The following is a 23,560-nucleotide window of genomic DNA, read 5'->3' as shown; positions in this document are numbered from 1 at the left end:
GTCCCGACCCCCGCCCGGCGCCTCCCCGCGCCCCGAGCGGCCCCGAGCGGCCCCGCCGAGCCATGGCGGCCCGGCCGGGCGGGTGAGCAGCGACACCGCGGCGGCCCGGCCGGCCCCGATGCGGAGCGGCCGCCATGCAGCCGCCGCCGCAGCCCTACGAGTTCCTGGGCGAGGAGAACGGCCCGAAATGGCGCGGCCTCTTCGTGCCCGCCCTGCGCAAGGTCAGTCCCGGCGCCGAGCGGCGGCACCTGCTCTGAGCCTGCCCCGCGCTCCGGGCAGGTGGAGCCCCGGCCCCCGCCCTGCCCTGGGGCAGCGCCGGGAGCGCCCCGAGCCCCCCGCGGCTCCCTCGGGGCCGGCCGGGGCCGCTGCGGGCGGGGATGCTGCGGGCGTGAGGGGCCGGCCGGGCGCTGCGGCTCCGGCACCTGCGCTCGCTCAACTTCGCTCTCCGCTTTAACTGGGGCTCTCGCTTCCAGGGGTTGGTGTCCCAGACTGGCTTGGCTTGGAGGGGATCTTAAATTTCATCCCGTTCCAACTGCCTGCGATGGGCAGGGACACCTTCCACTGTCCCAGGGTGCTCCAAGCCCTGTCCAGTCTGGCCTTGGGCACTGCCAGGGATGCAGGGGCAGCCACAGCTGCTCTGGACACCCTGATAGCACTGCTGATGTGCGGGGGAATGGCATCCTTCATCCCGTCTTTTATCCCCTTTTTTATCCCTTCCTTCACCCTTTCCTTCACCCCCTCCTTCATCCCCTTCCCAGGCGTTTCTCCTGACACCTTTCCAGGCTCTTTCCCCTTCCCCGCGCTGTTCCCGGCACTCAGGTGACACCTGTGACAGCAGCCACCTGTGGTGCAGGGAGAGGCCACCCTGTGGCACATCTGCCACTGCACAGCTGAGAGTGGGAACACACAGGAGGTGAATCCGTGGGTTTAGGATGTGTTTGCACAGCAGGGAAGCTCCTGCCCACCCCCATTTTCACCCCCAGCAGTGTAAAACAGTGATAAATTGAGGCTGGAGGAAGCAGTGCCCTGCTGTGTGTCATTTCCAAAAGCTGAGGGTTATTCCATAATTCTGACCATCATTATCTGCTGATCTGCATCTCTGGTGCTGCCATACAGATACTTTGGGCAATGGTGAGTTGCTTGTCTCTTTTTGTCTCCAAGAATAGATGTAGTGATGCTGTTGGATAATGATTCTCTGTTATTTTTTAATAGAGTAAAAGATCTGCATTTGTTTTGGGTGCCTGTCTAAGTAGTCTTGTGGCTGGCATAGAAACCACTAATTGCCTGTCTGAAGAATCCTGGATTTTCTGCTCTTTACCCTAAAATCTTCTGCTCATGGAAGCTGCTTTCCAGTGTCTTAGAGAATGCCAGGCTGTTCTTTTCCTGATCTCTCTGGAATCTGACCTGAAGCAGCCCCTTAACACCAACCAGCATCTGCCCAAACATGAGCTACAGATGCAAAAAGATTCCCTTAAAATTTAGAGGTGCATTCATCATCCTCAAATACAAATGCAGCAAAAGTTGTAGGGATCATGCTGCTTTACCAGTTCTATTTGTGCACTTGGTTTTGGTGAAAAAAGCAACAATTTCAGCTTTCTAAAGCAGAGGAAACAGGGTTGTGATGCCAGTGAGTGCCTGTAAAAATGTGTATTTGCTTGTAGCCAGGTTTTTTCTCCCTGGGAAAGTTCCTGGTGTGCAGGACCCACCCTGGAGCATGAGGCAATCTGGCTGTAATGTGAATTTCTGGTGTGAACACACAGTATCAGTGAGTCAACCCAAAATTGTATCCTTGTCATCCTGCTGGGGAAGCACTCTCAGTGTTAAAACACCTTTAAAAGATACTCTTTAAAGCAAGCACTGGAGAGCTTAAAATGGGCAGGAAATTATCCAAAATAACTATTGCATTATTTCTAGGGGAGCTGAAGAACCTGGCACTGAATCCAGAGTGTGAAATCCTCCAATTTTCTGTTAATTTCCCAATTCATTAAACATCATCACTGCTGTTTGCAGATAGTTAAAAATCCACTCGTTGGCCAGCTGAGATATGATTTTTCCAAGCAGGTTGCTTTGTGATGAAAACTTTAAATAAACTTTAGTATTTTTTTAGTTGAATCCCTGGAATAGAGGGGGGTTTTTAACTCTTAAGCTGTGTTTTTAATATCCTGGGTATTATTTCCCATTCCTGAAAGCTTTTCCTTTAAATGAGCACTTCTTGAAGGAGAGAAACAGAAAGCAGAAGCAGAAAAAGAAGATAGATTTTGCTTTTCTTTGTGCATGTTAAAGTGGGAAAAAGATTTAAGTCTAAAATGCACAAAGATGTGGAGCTGGATAAGGAGCCCATGTAGTTTACTAACAATAAAGAATATTTCTTTATTGCTTGGATTTTAAGTCCAGAACATGCTTTAAAGAGCTTCAATCTCTTTATTATGAACTCAGCAAGTTTAAAGTAACTTGTTTTTATCAAACCACTTTTAAACTCTTGCTTTACTTTTATTCTATTCAGTGGACACTTAAAAATGGTAAAACAAATCAGTTCTTACTTTAGTCCATGAAAAAAAAAAGAGAATGTGTCTTTTGAACAATATTTTATATGCATTTATACTCTTTAAGATTAGTAGACAGTGACCAGAATCTTTAAACCAGATTTTATATATTTTTATGCCCACATTCCTTAGCACTGGCACCTGAGGATCTTGTAGTTTGGAAAATTAGAAGCAGTTTCATATATTTGCTTCTGTTCTAGTTGGGAGATGGACAAGCACATCCTTGCTCTAAAACACTTAATTTCTTTATTTTCTTCTGCTGCTGTGCTGGAAATGAAGCAGGGAGTGAGGGTAATTTGATATAAAATCCTTTCAAAGTAAATGAGTCAGAAGAAAACATTATTTTGATGTGATCACTGAGGTTTGGTGACTTGAGCTGCTGTTTGGAGCAGGTAAATCATCCCACACAGATCCTGATAAAGGCTTTTAACCTGGCAGCTGGCTTTGGGTTTTGGTTTTTGTTTGTTTGTGTCTTGGTGTTTGGGTTGGTTTTGCTTAGTTTGGCCTTTATTGGGGGAGATGTCAAATGGTGAAACCCTTTTTTAAGCTGCATTTTGGGTTTGGGACCACCTCTCCTAGCACAGATCCAGTGCCACAGCTTGTTCCTGCTGAATTCCAGATGGAACTCCCCAGAGCTGAATCATTTTACAGGCTGAGACTGGGATTCCAGTCCTGTGGGAATTATTTTACAGGTTGATACTGGGATTCCAGTCCTATATGAGTTATTTTACATGTTGATACTGGGATTCCAGTCCTGTAAGAATTACTGAATGGAATTCCAGTCTTGTGTGAATTATTTTGAAGGTTGAGACTGGGATTTCAGTCCTCTATGAATTACTGAATGGGATTTCAGTCCTGTGGGAATTATTTTACATGTTGAGACTGGGATTTCAGTCCTCTGTGAATTAGTGAATGGTATTCCAATCCTCTGTGAGTTATTTTGCAAGTTGATACTGGGATTTCAGTCCTATATGAATTATTTTGCAGGTTGATACTGGGATTTCAGTCCTGTATGAATTATTTTGCAGGTTGATACTGGGATTTAAGATCTCTCTGAATTACTGAATGGGATTTCAGTCCTCTGTGAATTATTGAATGGGATTCCTGTCCTGTGTGAGTTATTTTGCAGGTTGATACTGGGATCCCAGTCCTGTAGGAATTTCAGAGGCAGCAGCTGAGTCTGTCACTCCCTCCAGCCCACTGGAGGTCCCAGTTTTAATATCCTGGATGTGAGTTGCATAAAAGGTTTTTGGGAAGTGTAGTTGAAAAATTCACTTCTATCAAATGCCTTCCATTGGTACCTGGAATAAATTTCTTTTCCTTTTATTTTCTTTTCCTGATCTCTCTGGAATCTGACCTAAAGCAGCCCCTAATCACCAACCAGCATCTGCCCAAACATAAACTACAGCTGCAAAAAGATTCCCCTGGAGCAACTTTTTAAAATAAACCCCATAGAATTAGAGTGTGAGGAATTCATAGATATGGATTTATTCGCCTTTAAAATATTCTTGTGTGTCCTGAGCTTACATTTTACAAGGGATGGGGGAACAGGACCCAGGGAATGGCTCCCAGTGCCAGAGGGCAGGGATGGATGGGAGATTGGGAATTGGGAATTCCTGGTGGGGAGGCCCTGGAGTGGAATTGCCAGAGCAGCTGTGGCTGCCCCTGGATCCTGGCAGTGCCCAAGGCCAGGCTGGACAGGGATTGGAACACCCTGGGACGGTGGGAGGGATCCCTGCCACGGCAGTGGTGGCACTGGATGGGTTTAAATCCAACCCAAACCATTCCAGGATTCCATAATTAGGATTTGTGTCCCCTGGCAAATTCAAAATGTATTTCTGTAAACAAGAGCTGTGTGTTCAGCTGCTTTGCTCTTTGATTTTTTCTAAATAAATTTCAGGAGCATCTCCCAGGGATTCTCCTTTTGGGTTTTCCCTGTGATCCACACACAGTTAAACCCCACAGCTCTGCAGGCACCACATGTTGGGATAATCCTGGCTCTGGGCACTATTTGCATTTTCTAAAACAATTCCACCATTGCTCTGGACCACTCATCAAATTTCTAGAGCATGACTAAAGGGTTTATTCTTAGCAAATGTTGCATAGACAGATATAAAAGACCATTTTGAGGACTTTTTTTGAGTTTACATTAGTTCAGGGCTTCTGTATTTTTAAACATGTAGGAGTTTCTCTGTGGTGATGTGTGAGATTGGGATTGAGGTCAGGAGGTGCAGGGGTGTCCAGCTTTATTCCATGCATGTTTTCCATGGCAGGATCAGGCTCCCCTTGGGTTAGAATTATTTAATGTGTTTTAGCCTCATTATAATGGATTCATATTTAAAGCATTTTAATTTCATTAGCATCTATTATTATTTAATGCATTACAATTCCAACAGGGAAGTTGCTTGTTAAAAAAAATAGTTACATTTAGGTTTGAAATCTCTGAGGTCATTTAGCTTCTCATAAATACATTTATTTGAGCTCAGGAGCCTGGACCTTGCAGTTGCTCCAAACATGAATTTGAGTGACCTGGGCTAGTGGAAGGTGTCCCTGCCCAAGGCAGGGATTTGGAATGTGATGGGTTTAAAGATCCCTTCCAACCCAAACCAGTCTGGGATTCTATGGATGCCTCAGCCTGGAACCAAAGGGGGCTGCTCCTTTTATTTAAATCTTATTCTTTTCATGCTTTTTTTTCATTGTAGCAAAGTTTCTGACACAGGAATCTGTGGTTGGCACACAGTAGCAGGAGGGTTGTGAGGTGAAGGTGGATTTTACATCCCAGGTGTTCAGTAGGAGTGCTGGGGTTTCATTTGGCAGCTCCAGCAGAAGGAACACTTCCTACCTGTGTTGTTCAAGTGGAAATGGGAATTAGTGTTTGCCTTGGCCTGGGGAGCAGGCACAGGAGTTAAAAACCACCAGAGCTGTTGGCTGCTGTGATTCACCTCGCTGTGGAGCCTTTGGGCTCCAGTCCCAACCCCAACCCCAACCCCAATCCCAATCCATCTTCTCATCCTCTCACCTCCTGCAGTGTCTCCTGTCCACCTCCTCCTGCTCTCCCTGCGTTTCCAGCTCTGTCTTTGCACAGTGCAGCCCTTATCTAATCAGTTCCAGAGGAGCTGTGGAGTCTGGGATTTGCTTTTCTAATGACCTCACTGATTGCCTCTGTGCCAGCCTTTCCCATCAGTGCTTCCGGAGCGTTACTCATGTGGAAAACCTGCCTTTCCTGCACCATGGCCCTGCTCTCCTGAGCTTAGTGTCACCTCAGTCACCACTTGGTTCGTGGGGAAATTACTCTGAGGGCCTTCACTGTCTCCAGATTATAGGAATTCTTCCCTGGGAAGGAGGTGAGGCCCTGGCACAGGTGCCCAGAGCAGCTGTGGCTGCCCCTGGATCCCTGGAGTGTCTGGGGCCAGGCTGGATGGGGTTTGGAGCAGCCTGGGATGGTGTCAGGTGTCCCAGCCATGGCACAGGGCTGGAATGAGATGGGATCTGAGCTCCCTTCCAACCCAAACCATGCTGGGATTCACGCTGCAGGTTGGAATAATTCAGTCTGCCTCACTGAACCGTGCTCCTTGGGAAGGGTGGGGTGTAAAAAGTGGGGAGAGGGAGCCCTGAGTGCTGAATTCCATGCTCAGAGCAGCTCTCAGCTCCCTGGGAAGGGTTCTGGGAGAACTGGGAGCTGTCAGGGTTTGCTGGAATCTGAAATGCAGGGAACCCTCAGAGCTTTGGGGCTGTGAGCCAAAGATCAACCCAGGATTTGATCTGGGACCTTGGAAAAGGCTCCCAAACTGAGGGGCCAGAAGTGAGAATGGGGATTTGTAGTTTAAAGCAGAGACATGTTAAGCTGAGTAAAGCAAAGTTTAGAGTTTTAGAGTTTAAGATATAAAAATAAAAGTAGTTCCAGAGGTAAACAAGGAGTTTAGAATGCAGCTCTGTGGGTTTGTGTGCCATAACTTGAGTGGCTAAGAAAGCTCACACTGTAGTGTGGGTCCATAAGATGAAATATTTAAGGATTGGGTCAAAAACACAAATATCCTTGTTGGCAGTGTTTTATTGGCCAATAACTCCTTGAAAGGTCTTGTAACTGAGGGTCTTGTGACCTTCTGAGCCATGCAGTGAAGATGTGAGCCCAACTCACCCTTCCTGTACAAGATAAGAAAATAAATCACATAATCTGAAATCTCAGAGGTGCCATCTCTAACTCATTGAGAACTCCTTCAGAAATCCCCCAAAGTGTTCATTCAGATGAGGGCACAGCCTCCTCGTGGTGTTTCTCTCCCCTGTCACAGCCAGGGGCTGTGCTGGGCTCCCTCAGGCTTTATCTCAATTTCAACAAAGCATTTTATGGATGGATCAAATCCAAACACTTCATTTTCCATCAGGTTTGAAGATTAAAATGTATATATATATATATATATATAGTTTGTGGATGTGTAAACAAATCCACTTTGAGCTTCCCCTTTACTCTGTATAAAAGAAAACAACAATTAATTGGAGAAAGAAGAATTTGTGTGTATTTGTACATTATTATGTTTTTTTCTGTGGGCACCAAGCAGCTTTCCCAAGAGATTTTAGGACAGTCTTTGATGGTGGTTCAGAGTCAGATCCTGTCTGTACCACCCATCATTCCTGCTTTAATTCACCCTCCCCTCAACTACAATATACTGTGAAGAGAAGATTATTTAACTAGCTAAAGATGGAAAAAACCCACATTTAACCAAAGTGGTGGTGTAAGATGATTTTTAATACCCCTGTGCAGTCAGTTGAGGGATAATTTTATTTTGCTAACCATGCTTCAGTAAAAAAGCCAAATGCTGTCTGTAGATAAAAATTCTCTTTTACTTAAGAGGCTGCTTCATGCTGTTCCTCTCTCAGCATGTTTTAGTCTGATTTAAGAAAGACAGGCCAGCCAGAAAATGCTGCACTGGAAATAAAATAAGAAATCAGTGTGGTTATTTTAAAAAAGTTGACAGTGCATTTTTATTGGGGATTTCTCTTCAAGTGTTTAAATCTTTTTAGATTTAAATATTTAAATTTAAACCACATCCCTTGTGGTTCTTTCTAAAGAATAATGCTTGAAAATTGGGAATATCAGTGGTGTTCCCTTTAAGTTGCTCCATTTAGTTCCCTTCTTCCTCTGGAGCATCATCCAGATGAGGGATTAAAAATGCCTTTGGAGCAGATGTTTTGTGTTTCTTGTGGTCAGGGTTATCTTTAGGAGAGAAAAGATAAGAAGGAATTAAAAAAGAGATTTAAAAAAATTTTTTTTTTAAAAATTTAAATGAGAAATTTCTTGTTCTGAAATCCCAGGTAATATTGGAATTCCATTTTCTGAAAAATGTAGTTTTGAATATGAGTACAGAACTGGGATGTTTTTACCAAAAATTTCAGGAAGATGAATCCAAGTTTTTGTGAAGGAATGTGCTGCCTGCAGACTCAATGTGCACATCATGGATTTGGGAATTTTCTGTTCCTGGGGTTTTTTTAAGTGAAAAATCTCTTGTTTTGCTCAAGTGCTCGCTGTGGAACAGCTGGAGCTTTCTGAATGTGTTTTCACTATCAAAATAATCTATTAAGTAAAAATATGTTTGGGTGTTGTAGCCAGCAAGCTGTTGGTTTGTCTCAGAAAAGGCTAAAAAGAACTTCCTTGGAGGTCTCTATTTTTTTCTATTTTTCCCCTCAGTTTTTTGTCATTTCAAATGAAACCCTTTGATAATTTTTTTTCTACTCTGGACTTCTACCTTTCCCCAAGTCTGAGATCCAGAATTCCTGTGAATTCTAAATCCTGAATTCAGTCCTGAATTTAAAATTAATTCTGCCATTATATTGGTTAAAAAAAAACCCTAAAAACCAAGAAATAAGATCAATTTGTTTCTAGTTTTAATACCATTTATCTGCATGAAAAGTTTTCATCCTCATCTTTTCTGAGCAGACTCCTTGCTCTGAGGATTAGTAATATCTCACTGAGAAGGAATTTTGAGGAGAAGCTTTTGAGGATTTTCATCAAATGCACATTGGAAGGGTGGAAAAATAGGGAAAAGTTTAAGGGCAAGAGAAGCAGTTCAGGAATTTCAGTGCAAAATAAAATTATGTCCCCCAGAAAGGCCTTAAGGCCAAGTTCAAATGCCACCCTTGCACCTATTTTTTAATTTCTTTTCATTGGAACAACTTGGACTAAATCTGTGTAAATGACACTACAAATTAGTTCATTCTGCTAATCCTAATCTCTCTTTAATGACTCCAGACTCTGCTATTTCACAGATAAAATAGGCTAAAAATCTGCTTTCTGTGTTCCCTTCTGCTCAGCTTCTTGCAGCAGAGCTCTGGCTCATCAGGGCAGCACCTGTGGGTTTTAAAGGGAATTTTGACCCTTAAAAGAAACAGTTGCCAGACAGAATTCAGCCTGGGTAGCTCTGGGGTGTTTATTCCATGCCAGTTTATGTAACTGTGTTCAGATATTTCAGTGAGAAGCAGAGACCAGTGGATGTCCCTTCTGTGAGTACCATCCCCAGGAGCTTCTCCTGCTTTTTTCCTTACTTTGAGGGTTGATCAATCTCTCCTTGCTTTTCCAGTCCTCTCAGCCAGGATTTGGGGAGTTCTCTAAAGAATTTGTGTTCTCTCCTTGATCCAGTGGCATCTGATTGCATCAGCTGGTGCACAGCTTTTATTACAGCATTTTTGTTTTGCTCTGAAAAACACTGTCTTGAAATGAAATTGGTTTTTTCTTCTCAGCATTTACATCAAATTGATTTCTCTGAAAGCCAGGGAGTGCAGAAGCACCTCTGGGACCTTTCAGGATGCTGCAGACTCATTTCAAGAGGCAGCTGAGCTTCTAAATCCTCTGGGGAGAGTTGTCTCAACCAGGAGATGTTGGGCTTTGTTGTTGGTTTTGCTCCTTCTGAAGGAGCATTGACTCCAGGACTTGGAGAGGGCCCCCGAGGTGATTTGGGGATGGAACAGAAATGAGGGAAGGCTGGGGGTGCTGGGAATGTTCATCCTGGAGGAGAAGGCTCCAGGCAGAGCTCAGAGCCTCTTGCAGGGCTAAAGGGGCTCCAGGAGAGCTGGAGAGGGACTGGGGACAAGGGATGGGGGGACAGGAGCCAGGGAATGGCTGCCAGTGCCAGAGGGCAGGGATGGGTGGGAGATTGGGAACTGGGAATTCCTGGCTGGGCTGGGATTGCCAGAGCAGCTGTGGCTGCCCCTGGATCCAAGGCCAGGCTGGACACTGGGACACCCTGGGACAGTGGGAGGTGTCCCTGCCATGGAATAGGATGGTGTTAAAGGTCCTTTCTGATCCAGGCCATTCCAGGATTCCATGATTTGTGTTCCTAAAGTGAAGCTGAGATTCCCTGGCGCTGTTTAAGGAGGGCTCTGTGCTCCTCTGCTGCTCCTCAGCCTTGCTGCACATCCAGGCGCTCCCAGGAAAGTTTAGGGGAGTGTGGCATGAGCTGTTCAGGCCTGGCAACTGAAGTCAGGTACAAATAAAATCATTTTTTGTGCAGTGAAGTGTGAAATAAGTGACTGGAAAGAGGAGAACAGCTGAGGTCTGATCAGGGAATGGGAGTTCCCATCTTCTCCTGATCTTCCTCCTCTTCTGACTGTTCCTGTTCTTGTCAGTTCTCTGGAGCACCATTAAGGGTTCACTGCAGGGACAGAGAATTTCATTTGATTTCTTTGCTGGTCCTGCTCTTGCTCTAGTGCTGCTCTCTGAGACACGTGGCAGGACCTTCCCAGCACTTCCTGGTTTGCCATTGTTTTGTGAATTAAACTCTCATGTTCAGGAAGAACACAAAATGCCCTGGCTCTTGTTGAAACCTGCTGTCTTAAGGAGGAGTTTTCAAGGAGTGAGTTCGGTTTTCTTGAGGATTTTTTCTTTCTTTCAGGATCTTGTGTCAGCTAGGAATCAGTAGTGTAAAGCAGAGATTCATGTTTGAGGCACAGAAGGCAAAATTGCATTTACAGGGCTATGAAATAACTTTATAACAAGACTGGGCAGCTGGATTCGAGCTCACACAGGGCAGGGTTAGATGGGGAATTGGGAATTCTTGGCTGGGAGGGTGGGGAGGCTCTGGAATGGAATTCCCAGAGAAGCTGTGGCTGTCCCTGGATCCCTGGCAGTGTCCCAGGCCAGGTTTGACAGGGCTTGGAGCAGCCTGGGACAGTGGGAGGTGTCTCTGCCATGGCAGGAGAGGAACAGGATGATCTTGAAGGTCCTTTCAAACCCAGACCATTCTGGGATTCTCCTTAATTTGGAGGAAGCCCCCAGAGCCCCCCAGTTTTTGGGAACTGCTCCCTGGGCTTTGGAAGGGGCTGTACCTTTATTTCAGAGCATCAGAATTCAACCCAAAGATGTTTGTGTCTTGTCCCAAGGAGCTGCCACCCCATTTGTCCTGTGAATCCCAATGTGAGTGTGTCACATGACTTTCTGGAGGTGATTTAGGTGGAATTTGTGTGGGGAGAGCAGGGAATTTCCCTGGATTGTCTTCCTTACAAATCTTTTGGCTATAGTTTGAGATCTAGTGAGCACTTTCCTGACTGAGAGGCTGCCAGGGAAAACTGAGTATGGAGACTAACCCCTGAGTGATTTTTTTTTTTCCTTTTTAAGGTGGGATGGTTTGACTGGGGGGATTTTTAGTAGCAAAAGAGCCCTGCTGACCCAGGATGAGTTAATTGTAGCCCTTTCTCTATGGGCACATGCTGAGGTTGTCTGGTCTAGTTTAGCCTGGGAAACCAAAGCTGAGATTAATCTCCATGAAGTGAGATAAGAGGAATTGTCCTGCCTTGCCTTGGAGAGAGGTGGGGAGCAGCTTTTCCTTGCTGCTCCTGTGTTTAGTCCCCCAGGCAGGGGGAGTGACTCCATCACTCACTCGTGGCTGGGGCTGGTGACATCAGTGCAGTTACTCATTCAGGAACTCAGATACCCACAGGGATGAGTTCACTCCAGTGCTGGCAGAAATCTGCCTTGGCTTGGCACTCTTTCCACCATAATGGTAAAACACAGAGTTTGGAATTCCACAGAGGTGCCAGCTTGGCAGGAATAGGAATTACCACCTTAACTCCAGAGGAAAACTTGTGAGAAATATGAAAAGTGTGTGAATCTGCAGCACTGCAGTCCAGAACTATCCTCCTTTTGTTGGGATTTGTTTTTAGGCCCAGCTTTCCATGAAAAAAATCCTAATTTGTGGTAATTGCTGGGTCCCCAGGACGAAGGAGAAAATGATGAATCTGACTCCATGTTCTTAGAAGGCTGATTTATTGTGAAATGATATATGATATTGTATGATATTGTATTATATTATAACTATACTAAAGAATAGAGAAAGGCAGAAGGCTACAAAGAATGAAAATGAAAACTTAAGACTCCTTCCAGAGTCCCAACACAGCCTGACCCTGATTGGTCATTAAGTTAAAACAATTCACATGAAACCAATGAAACAATCACCTGCTGGTAAACAATGTCCAAACCACATTCCAAAGCAGCAAGACACAAGAGAAGCAGATGAGATAATATTGTTTTCTTTTTTCTCTGAGGCTTCTCAGCTTTCCAGGAGAAGAATCCTGGGCAAAGAGGATTTTTCAGAAAATGTGATGGTGACACTAATTCTTTGAATTGCTTTGGCCAGGTGCAGCAGCAGGTTCACCCCAACCTGTCAGCAAAGGAGGATTCCCTGTACTACATAGAGGAGCTGATCCTGCAGCTGCTGAACAAACTGTGCATTGCCCAGCCACGCACTGTGCAGGACGTGGAGGTAGGACTGGGGCTGCACACACCAGCCTTGGCCTCTGGGATTGCTGGAATTATTTGGGATATTTTGGGCAATGCAGGCTGGAAGCCCAGAGTGTTGAATTTGCAGAGTCCCCAGGATGAAGGAGGAAATGATGAATCTGACTCCATGTTCTCAGAAGGCTCATTTATTATTTTATGATATTATATTATCTTAAAAAATGCTATATTAGCTATCCTAAAGGATACAGACAGAAAGCTAAACAAGAATGATTATGAAAAATCATGACTCTCACTCTTCCAGAGTCCCACACAGCTGGCTGGGATTGGTGATTAAGTTAAAACAATTCACATGAAACCAATCAAACTGTTGGATAAACAATCTCCAACCACGTTCCAAGGGAGCCTGGAACACAGGAGAAGCAATCAGACAATTGTTTTCATTTTTCTCTGAGGCTTCTCAGCTTCCCAGGAGAAGAAATCCTGGTGGAGGGATTTTTCAGAAAATGTGACAGTGACACCCAGAGCTCCCTGGCAGGACTTTGTGGCTGTCCCTGGACCCCTGGCAGTGCCCAGGGCCAGGCTGGAGGGTTTGGAGCAGCCTGGGATAGTGGAGGGTGTCCCATGGCAGGGATTGGAACTGGATGAGCTTTGATGTCCCTTCCAACCCAAACTAATCTGGGATTCTCTGATTCTATTTAGATTTTAAAAGCAAATTTAACTGGAAACTCATTTTTTACCCAGTGCTTCAGGAGGGAAATTGTGGGAATTTTTCCTCATTAAGTGTGGGGAATTGAAGATCTGCAATGTGAATTTGGGAAGGAAGCTGCCAAGTCCTGCTCCCTTCCCAGCCCAGGAGCTGCTTTAGCTGCACCTGTGGTTTGGAGGATCTGAGCTTGGAGCTGCTGTAAATTCTTCCTGTAAATGCAAAATGCTTCAAAGGAATTTCTGCTGTTGAATGCACAACGAATTTAAGAATTTTTCCTACTTTTTTGACATCAATATGCAAGAAAAAAATTTAAATATTTCAATGAAAGGTTACTGTTGTCAGGCCTGGGTTGTGCAGCTGAGGGAACAAAGTTGGATATTCCTGGGACTTTACTGGGCTCACTGAGGCTCTTGTATTATTGCAGCTGTCAGCTTTTGTGTCATCATTCCAAAATGAGGGTTTAATGGAGTCTGGAGGGAGAAAATGCTTCCATGTGGCTGTGCCCCAGTAGAGCTTTGTAGAACATTAATTTTACATCAATCTGTAGGTCCAGGGTTTTCAGCCTCATCCAAAATGATGTCTTTGAATGGGATTCTCTATGTGCAAATTAAAAGAATTACATATATATATTATATAAATTATATGTGTTACAATTATTATGTGTCTGTATTAATATAAATGTGTATCATGGAAATGAAAGAAAATTTTATATATAGTTAAATGTATATAATTGTATATTTTAATATATATGTATGATATGTGTATATTTATGTTAATCATATATATTTTAGATGTATAATTTATATATATATATGTATGTATGTGTGTGTATATGTGTATGTATGTATTGGCCCAATAATTGCCCAAAGGGTTTTAGATTTTTATTAGATGCCCTTTATTCAACATTAATAATTAATTTATGGGGTTTTTTTAATACTGATGCATGAAGATTATTATATCACTAAATTAAAAGCAAAATTTAATAGTTCCTTAAGAGCTCTTGGGATTGGATCTGCTCCTCAGCTGTTTTTAGCTGTAAAGGGAAAACATGAGAGCTGTGATCCCTGAAGTTTATCCTGAGATATTTACATAACAGCCTGGAGCTAATGGAACTGTTTGTCCAAGATGTTGGCCTTAAGTATTTGCCAGATCAAGGTCTAAAAATCTCAAATTAGAAATGTTTGATAAATAGAAGCAGCCCTTCAAATGGTTCCTAAAGGACCAGAGGGAAGCAGTGTTGGAGCACAGCAGGCTCGTGTTAGGTTGGGTATTGGGAAGGAATTCCTGCCTGGGATGGAATTCCCAGAGCCTGGGACAGGGGCAGGTGTCCCTGCCATGGCAGGGGTGGCACTGGATGGGATTTAAGTCCCTTCCAACCCAAATCAGTGTGGAACTCCATGATTCTAAGCTGAAGAATGCTGAATGCCACCTTAGCTGCATTTTTGGGAGGTTCTCCTGGCAGGATCCCAAGGAAGGGTCATTTGGGGGCTGCTCTCCAGGAGGGAATGTCACCCTGGGTTAGCCTGGGAGCATTAAATGGCCACTGCAAAGGTTTAAAAGCTGCCTCTAAGAAAATCTGCTTTTCTGTTAGGTCTTGGAATATGTGCAAAAAATTTTTAATCAAAGGGACACAAATATTTCACCATTTTTTTCCAGCTCATCCTTCAGCTTTTCGTTCCTGCCATAAACTTGATCTGATGTAGGGCAAGTTACACTCTTTTCTCAGATAGGAACAATATCAGTTTGGGTTTTTTGTAGGCTGTAAACTGTTCAGTACTCTCTGATGGTGTTTATATTTTGGGATCCTGGCCTCACAGAATAGTCTGGGTTGGAAGGGATCTTAAAGAACATCCATTTCCAACTCCTACCATGGCAGGAACATCTTCCACTGGAAGTGGAGACTGAAACCTCCTTGCTGCTCTTGAAAAGATCATAAATTTTAGGAGATTTGAAGGAACTCTTGGTGCTCAGGGAGGGGAACTTGTTCAGGATTGCTGAAGAGAGAGAAGCGGGGTTGGGTAAGGAGAGAACAATTAGGAAAAGGTGTTGCAAACACTGAGGAGGAGGATAATTGCCTGTCCTGGAGGGGAAGTAATTTGCTGTGCTGTTTTATTTAAACCTCCCTGGTGGCTGTGGTTGGGCTCAGAGCTGTCTGTGTTGGCAGGAGCGGGTTCAGAAGACGTTTCCCCACCCCATAGACAAGTGGGCCATCGCTGATGCGCAGTCGGCCATCGAGAAACGGAAAAGAAGGAACCCCCTCCTGCTCCCTGTGGACAAAATCCATCCCTTACTGAAGGTACCTCTCACCTTTCCTGCCCCCCAGCATGACCTTTCGTGTATTTCTTTAATTTGTATGAAAATTTAGAAGTTTTTCTTCTTGGCAGAGGGAGTAAAGAATCGCCATAAAGCTGAATTTATTGTATTGTGTAATAAAAGTAAATCCTTAAATTCATCACCTTCAAGACATCAGTGTGTTAATCCATTACTCTACTTTGAAATAGGATTAGTTAGTTTTTAACATAAACAAAACTCAAACACCTCCCCTACTTCAGCAGCACTGCTTTGATGCATTTATTTGTTTCAAAATGCTGCAGAAATCAAAATAGAAGAGGAAGGAACAGCAGATCCTGTTCCTTGTGTACTGTCAACCAAGATGTGTCAGTGTCCTTTCTGTCCCTGCTGAATGTCACTGCTGCCTCAGGTTTTAAAATCAGGAGATCTGCAGAGGTGTTTCCAGCTGTTGAGAAAGCTGTATTGGAGCATAAGCAGAAATTCAAGCACTTTTCAGGTCTCCTTGCTGTGTTCACATACACATCTCACTTCCTGAGGGTTAATGAGAGGGGGAGGGATGTGAAGAGAGGAAACAGCACTAAATAAGATCTTCCTAAACACCACTGGTGTTCCTTGGTGAAATCTGGTTTAGAAGTGTGAAAACAGGCCCAAAATCTGATTTTTAGAGGATGCAGCAACACATAATGAGAACAAGTCTGCCTTAGTGAAATGCACAAAGTCAGCTGCGTTCGTTGGCAGGTGAAAGGCTGCGTGGTGCAGGCTGTGCAGGACGTGGAGCATGTTCCCAAGGATGATGTGCCACGTTCATCCTGGGCTCCATTGTTTTATGGAGTGCTGAGTGCTCAGTTGGCGTGGCAGGGGGTGGAAGAGAGGATCTTTAAGGTCCCTTCCCACCCAAACCATTCCATGATTCCTTGAAAGTGAAGCCTAATCTGTTCTCAAGCGTCCACATGAGGGTCAGAGTCCTGCAATAAGCACAGACAAAGATGGAAATTTAAGTACAGGAGAAATTCCACTGAAGTCCCTTCCTTAAATGAATTCTATTTTTAGGACTGTCATTTTTAGATGAGGGATTATTTCAAGTTCTGTAGCTTTTTCTCTCTTAAAATACTGCAAAATACCACAAGTATTTACAAGCCTCTCCTTCCAGGCAGATGTTTTAATTTCCATTTGATGTCTCAGCCCTGGGTGTTCCATTACTGTAAATTATCACCGCAGACAAAATCCATTTCGGTAGAAAATTCAATGTGTTTGTTGTCATTCTAGATTCATTTCTGGAATCAATACCATTTGTTTTCTCTTGTTTTCACTTTGCAGGAGGTCCTGGGCTACAAGGTGGATTACCATGTCTCTCTCTATATCGTGGCTGTTTTGGAATACATCTCAGCTGACATTTTAAAGCTGGCTGGAAATTACGTTTTCAATATCCGACACTTTGAGATCTCCCAGCAGGACATTAAAGTATCAATGTGTGCTGATAAGGTAAGGGCTTGGGATTAAAACAGTATTTAGAGGTGATTTGTTCCATTTTATTTGATCTGCAAGGTGTGTTCAGAGGAGGATCAGAGGGAGAGCCTGCTTTTACTCCAAGGCAGAGCTTCTCTCCTTGCTCATGCCAGACCTGTCACAGCAAAAATTTAAGTCAAAGGCAAAGCTTCTCTCCTTGTTCATGGCAGATCTGTCACAGCAGAAATTTAAGTTGAGCCTGCATAAATTTTGGAACAGCAGGAGCCTTTAGAAGCAGTGTAAGGCCAGAAAATTATATTGTCCTTCATTTCTCTGCTGTCACACCCTCCTGATGTCACTTTGTCGTGGCAGCTCTCCTTCCTAACACAGAAAAGACCTTTAGTTTCCATGCCCATTAAAATGAGAAACATTTTTGTTCGGTTTTATCTTCAGCAGGAGGTTTTGTCCAAGGCTTATGCAAGATTCCTTGTTTTCCAAGTTGATTCTGCATGAATTGTAACTTGTTTTCTAGGTCGTGCTCACTTCCAAGGGGGAAAATGGCTTTGGCAACTGCTGCAGCCTCCTGCTGCCAAAGTTGAAATATTACTCCCTTGTGAAAGTGAACACAGCAAGGATTGTATTAAAAACTCCAAGGATTTCTCTGAACACATTGAAATAGCTGAGCTGGAGCCACGTGTGAAGGCCTGGCTGGGTGTAATTCTCTGGATTTCTCTGGCAGGTTTTGATGGATATGTTTGATCAGGATGAGATTGGGTTGGTTTCTCTGTGTGAGGATGAGCCCTCTTCTTCTGGGGAGCTCAACTACTACGACCTGGTGAGAAATGAGATTGCAGAAGAAAGGCAATACCTGAGGGAGCTCAACCTGATCATCAAAGTATTTCGGGAAGCTTTTCTGTCCAACAGGAGACTCTTCACACCTCACGTGAGTCCTTTATTGATCAGCAATGCTAATTGCTCCATTAGCAGCCAGAACTTACCCATTTTGCATTAACTGTGTTGGAGGTGAAATCAAATTTGATTTATTGTGTGTCAGTGAATAATGAGAGTTGGCTGTGTGTGAAATCCAGTGGGGGAATTGCCATTAATGGCAGTGGAGCTTAATGGACACAATTCCCTGTCAGATCCAGCAGCAGCTAGATTATTTTGGTCATTTAGGTAATAGTTGCACTTTTGCTAAAGACAAAAATTAAGTCATCTATCTGCATGTGCAGTGAATGCTTGAACTGACATTTACAGGCTACCCCTTATCTGTAGAAATTCCAGTTAAAACAGCCCTTGGCTGTGGATTCTCTGACTGTGAACGGAACCTCTGTTTGAGAAATGATTGAAATATTTGATTGAAATTGTCCTTGTGGCAAATTCTGTTCTCAGGAGGAGAAAGGAGGGATTGGTGGATCCTTCCTGTGGGCAGGGAGAAGGGGACAGACCAGCAGATCCTGAACTGGGATTTGTAGGTGGCACCAGCAGGTTCAAAAGAGGCAGCAGGAGCCATTCCCATCCCAGCTGGGTGTGAAAGTCCTTAGGAGCTGATGGAATTGTGCAGGTGTGGGGGTAGAATTCCAGTGAAGACGATGGGAGCAGAAGGGAGCCGTGTTTGGGAGCTGAGGAATATTCTTTTGGGAATGGGAATGGGAAATTTCAGGATTTCATGTTCCCCCAAGAGGGTTCCCATGGTCTGGGCACTGCCTGGAGGTCAGTGGGAGGTTGGGGCAGAGAAATTTCTGGGGCTCCCTCACTGAGTGTGGGGAATTGAAGATCTGCAATTTAATTTGGGAAGGAAGCTGCCAAGTCCTGCTCCATTCCCAGCCCAGGAGCTGCTTTAGCTGCCCCTGTGGTTTGGAGGATCTGAGCTTGGAGCTGCTGTAAATTCCTCCTGTAAATCAGCTCCTTCCTGCTGTGTTCTGGGGGACAGGAGGGAGCAGAGGGAGCAGGGAGGGCCAGGAGTGCCTGTCCAGGTCCCAGCCTGTCCTGGCAGCACAGCAGCTCCTGGGAAGGATGCTCTGGAAACTGGGCAAGGCTGGATGTGCTCAGGGAAGCCTGGAGGGCTGGGAAGACCACGGAGCTTCACTTTTCCTTGCTTTCTGTTGGCTCCTCTCAGTTGGAACCCTGAGAATTGCTGAGAATTTCAGCCTTTCTGTGCTGACAGGCTCTGACCCCCCAGAGAACACTGCACTGACCTGAGGCCCTGGAGAAGCTTCCAGAATGGAATGACAGAACTGGGATTGTGGGTGTGGGGTTTGGATAGAAGTGTGTGATATCACAGGGTTGGAAACTCAGAGTTTGGGGTTTAGAATATAGAAATAGATATAAAACAAGATGAAGGTTTCAGGGTGAAGGCTGCTCCTTCTTCTTCACCTCCTTCTCCATGGGTTGGGGTGTTTTTGTGTAATTGGATAAAAAAGTCCCCATTGTAGCCATGGTTGTTGGTTATTGGGTTAAAAGTGAAAATAATTGAGGTGTCATTTCTTAATTGGACAGTTTATCCTTAAAAGGCCTTGTAGAGAGAGAGATGGGGCTCCATTTTTAATTTGTTAGAGTGGAGTGCTGCAGAACTCAGGGTTTGTGAGATTGTAACAGAGATAGGAACCACTAAACATCTGAATCCAAGAAGAAATTCCATCTAGCACATTCAATCCCAACCTTGGCAAAAAAGAACTTAAGACTCAACACTTCTCCATTTACCTTGTGGTTCAGACAAAACCCACTCCAATATTTACATGCTCCAAGTAAATCATCCCAGCCAGGACTCAGGCCTGTTTTGTGTTTGCAGGACATTGATGTGATATTCAGCAACATTTCAGACATCCACGAGCTGACAGTGAAGCTTCTGGGACTGATTGAGGACACTGTGGAAATGACAGATGAAAGCAGCCCTCACCCTCTGGCTGGCAGCTGCTTTGAGGACCTGGCAGAGGTTTGGTCTTTCATTTGGTTGGTTTAGGGTTTTTTTAAAATGTTTTTATTAAATCACTCCAATTGGGTGTAGTGGTTTTGATTCATCAATTTGAGATTTGGCCAGTTTTGAGATTTCCCAGCCAATGCAGCAAGGAGTGAGGAGGGTTCAGTGCTGGCCAATCCTCAGCAGCCATTTCCTGCTGGGAGGGAGGATTAGGAGAGGGGAAAGCTCAAAACCTTAACAGGGTATAAAGAAAAACTTTATTAACAATAACAGTAAAAAAAAAGAGTAATAATAATAATATATAATAAGATTAATAATATATTATAATATATTATGATATATTATAATATATTATAATATATTATATATTTTATATATTATAATATAGTATAATATATAATATATATTATATATTATATATATAATATATAATAAAACCTTCAGAACACTTCTCCCTCCACAACCTTTTCTTTCCCACTGGCAATGGAAAGAAACAAACCCCAAAATTTCAGTCAGTTTACCACCTCTAGAACAGTCTTTGTTCAGTTCACTTTGGGAACTTTGCATCACTTCCCTAAATGTCTCCCCAGCAAAACCATGCCCAAATTCCCCTCTGGAATGGGAAATATCTCCAGGGGCTCCAGGAAGGAATGAAGTATCAGAGCAGCAATTTATGGCTCAGAATTGTAGCAAAAGTGCTGTTGATTCCCACTGAGCTCTAAAGTGGGTATGAAAAAGCAGGAATAAGGAAAAACTGCGCTGGGATGGGCTGTGGCTCCTCCTGCAAGGTTATTCATTATTTTCTTAGTTTGTTTTGAATGGGCACTGAAATACTGAAGGAAATTTTTTTAAATTCTCAAATACTCCATATTAAAATTATTCTAGTAAATATTCTTAAGTATTATTTTATTTTAATATATTATAATATAATCTATTATAATCTAATATAATATACTATAATATAATACAGTAATATACTATAATATAATACAGTAATATACTATAATATACTATAATATACTATAATATACTATAATATACTATACTATAATATAATATAATATAATATAATATAATATAATATAATATAATATAATATAATATAATATAATATAATATGTAATATAATGTAATATAATGTAATATAATATGTAATATAATATGTAATATAACGTAATAATATATAACACAATATATAACATAATATAACATGTATATATATTATATAATATATTATATAATAATATAACATAATATATAATGTAATATAGTATTATATTATATTATATTACATTACATTACATTACATTACATTACATTACATTACATTACATTACATTACATTACATTACATTACATTACATTACATTACATTATATTTATAATGTGATCTATTTCATATAACATATTACTATTTTAATTAATTATTGCTATCACCATTCTTAATTATTAATTAAGAATATGTTACTACATCATACATTTACTATATTTTAAATATATTTTATTTAGTATTATTCTTAAATAGTTCTGTTCTGAAATACAGAAAGGAGTCACAAAGCTGAGGAGGGCTAGAACTCAGTTTAGTCAGAATTCCTGAAAATAGGTGCAGAATGGCTCTGGAATTCACAGGGGAAAAGCAGCATCTGAGAGGCAGGAGGACAGTTCAGCTCAGAATAAACCACACAATTTGAATTTTCTGTGAGGAAAGCTCCTGGAGCAGATGACCAAGGTAGGGATGGAGGTTTTGCTGTCCTTGGATATGAATGAAATGGAACCTGCTTTTCTTTGGGATGTGTATTAATCCCAGTTTTTGGCTCTAAAATGTGAGAGCAATCATATAAACACCAATTAGAGAGGAAATTAATTGTTCTGAGCTGACAGAGAATGTATCAGGTGAACCACGTGGTGAATGGCAAATTTTTGGTTTTATCTTAAAATTATGGTGTTTATTTTAAAAATCAAACTTTTAATTTATATTTATATATAATTTCAATATCTTTTATATATTTTTAATATTTCTATTAATTAAACTTTTCATTATATTAAATTTTAATTTTACATTTATATATCTTCCATTTTTAAGATCTGAGGATTGCATGAACACCCCAGCAGCACATAGAGAATAATTACATTTTTGTGGCTGTAAAAAATAGTGATTTTTGGGCACAGGTGCCACTCACTGAGGAAAAGACCATAAAGATAAAGTTTTCTTGGCATGGCTTCAATAAACCACTCATGTAGGAAAGTCCAGTTGACCAAGTCTTAGCAGTTATTGAAGCATAATTGCTTTATAATGATAAGGAGAAGTGTTTGATCAATGGATTAAAGCAGTTATGATATTGAAACTATTAAAAAAAAAACCCTTTAATTTGAAATAGTGCAGCATTATCCTGGAAAAAAAAAATCTGATTTTATTGCAAAAGCTGCTCTGAGTCATCCAGTGCTTGAATGGAAACAAATCCTTTTCAATGAGTGAAAATCTCATCTGATTTTTCATTCACTGAAAAACTTGAAGAGGAAATGAAGTCTAGATTATTTTTCCAAGCTTTTTATGAAGGTAATACATTTGAATTTATGAATTCAGTTAATATGGGGCAAGACCTGCTTAATAAGGGAGCTGTTGATTTGATCATCTCCCGGGGTGAGATCATCTTTGTGTCAGTGTTTGCAGAAGGAATCATTCCAGGGAGATAGCAAAGTGAAGTGTTTATTTGCTCTGCTTATCTCCCTGCCAGCATTGTTCATTTAGTGTTGCCATTAAAAAGGTCCTTCAAGTTCTTGGGAAGGATAATTAAAACCAAACAACACTTGCAAGCTGGAATCTTCCTGCTTTGTCTGTTTTTTTCTGCATCAGCTCCCTGGAAGGTTTAAAAACATAAATATTGTCGTGGGTTTGAGATAAGGAAGTGTGGGGGAAATAAAACATTGATTTTGTGTATGGGGAAAATAAAATATTTTTTGCTGCTGTGGAGGAAATTCAGAAACACCCAAAAGTGGGAGATGGATGGTTGAGAACAGGGCAGAGGGTTTCTGAAGGGATCTTCACAGGGCAGCTGATAAAACAGGGGGGTTGTCAGTAGGTTGTAAATTTATTTTCTGGTGTTTGTGTTTCCACAAGAGGAGTTTTAAGTATCCACAGAGGAACAAAGGTGGGAAGCAGAGCACACAGCCAGGGGGTGAAATGGGCAAACCCCAGTCCAGGGCCACATCCTGCACTGTGATCATTTACAGGGACATCAGGGTGATGCTTCCATAGAATCCCAGAATGGTTTGGGCTGGAAGGGACCTCAAATCCTCCCCAGTGCCACCCCTGCCATGGCAGGGACACCTCCACTGCCCCAGGCTGCTCTAAACCCATCCAGCCTGGCCTGGGGCACTGCCAGGGATCCAGGGGCAGCCACAGCTGCTCTGGCAATTCCACCCCAGCCCCTCCCCACCCTCCCAGGGAAGAATTCCCAATTTCCCACCTAACCCTGCCCTCCTTCAGCCAAAAGCCATCCCTTTCAACATCCCAGAATTCCATGGTTCAGTCACTTTTGCAGCAGTGCAAGCATAAAACCCTTTTTAAATAATTCATCTCTTTAGGAGGATCCCTATTGCAGTTCATTTTAACCTCATGTTCATAAACCAAACCCAAAACATAAAACACTGACTGAAGTCTAAGTGGAAGAAACTGGAACCACTGGTAAATGCAGTAAAAATATAAAATCATTCCAGAAGACAGCACAGAGTCAGGAAATGCTGGCCTGGCTCCTGCAGTGGGTTTGCACTGTGGATTCCTCTGTGACTTGAGACTTCACCAATGTCCAAACAAGTCTTTTGTGGGGTTGGCATTCCCAAATCCAGCAGCCTGGCAAGCACTGGGGTGAAAAGAGGGATGTGCTGAGCCCAGCAGTGACTCAGGAGTGAATCAGTCCCTGCAGGGA

General features: G+C 42.8%; 1 protein-coding gene across 1 annotated transcript in view; it reads left to right on the top strand.

Moving 5' to 3' along the window:
* Positions 1-23,560, top strand: part of SOS2 (SOS Ras/Rho guanine nucleotide exchange factor 2) — a 49,155-nt gene continuing 25,595 nt past the window's right edge. The window contains exons 1-6 of the mRNA XM_084208806.1: positions 1-221; positions 12,167-12,292; positions 15,141-15,272; positions 16,586-16,750; positions 17,454-17,657; positions 19,506-19,649. Coding sequence (XP_084064932.1) covers positions 135-221; positions 12,167-12,292; positions 15,141-15,272; positions 16,586-16,750; positions 17,454-17,657; positions 19,506-19,649 — 858 coding nt within the window. The 5' untranslated portion in view covers positions 1-134. The remainder of the gene's footprint in view (positions 222-12,166; positions 12,293-15,140; positions 15,273-16,585; positions 16,751-17,453; positions 17,658-19,505; positions 19,650-23,560) is intronic.

Source organism: Fringilla coelebs (assembly GCF_963513975.1).
Source record: "Fringilla coelebs genome assembly, chromosome: 6".
Classification (NCBI taxonomy): Eukaryota; Metazoa; Chordata; class Aves; order Passeriformes; family Fringillidae; genus Fringilla; species Fringilla coelebs.
This window is presented reverse-complemented; position numbering and strand designations above follow the sequence as displayed.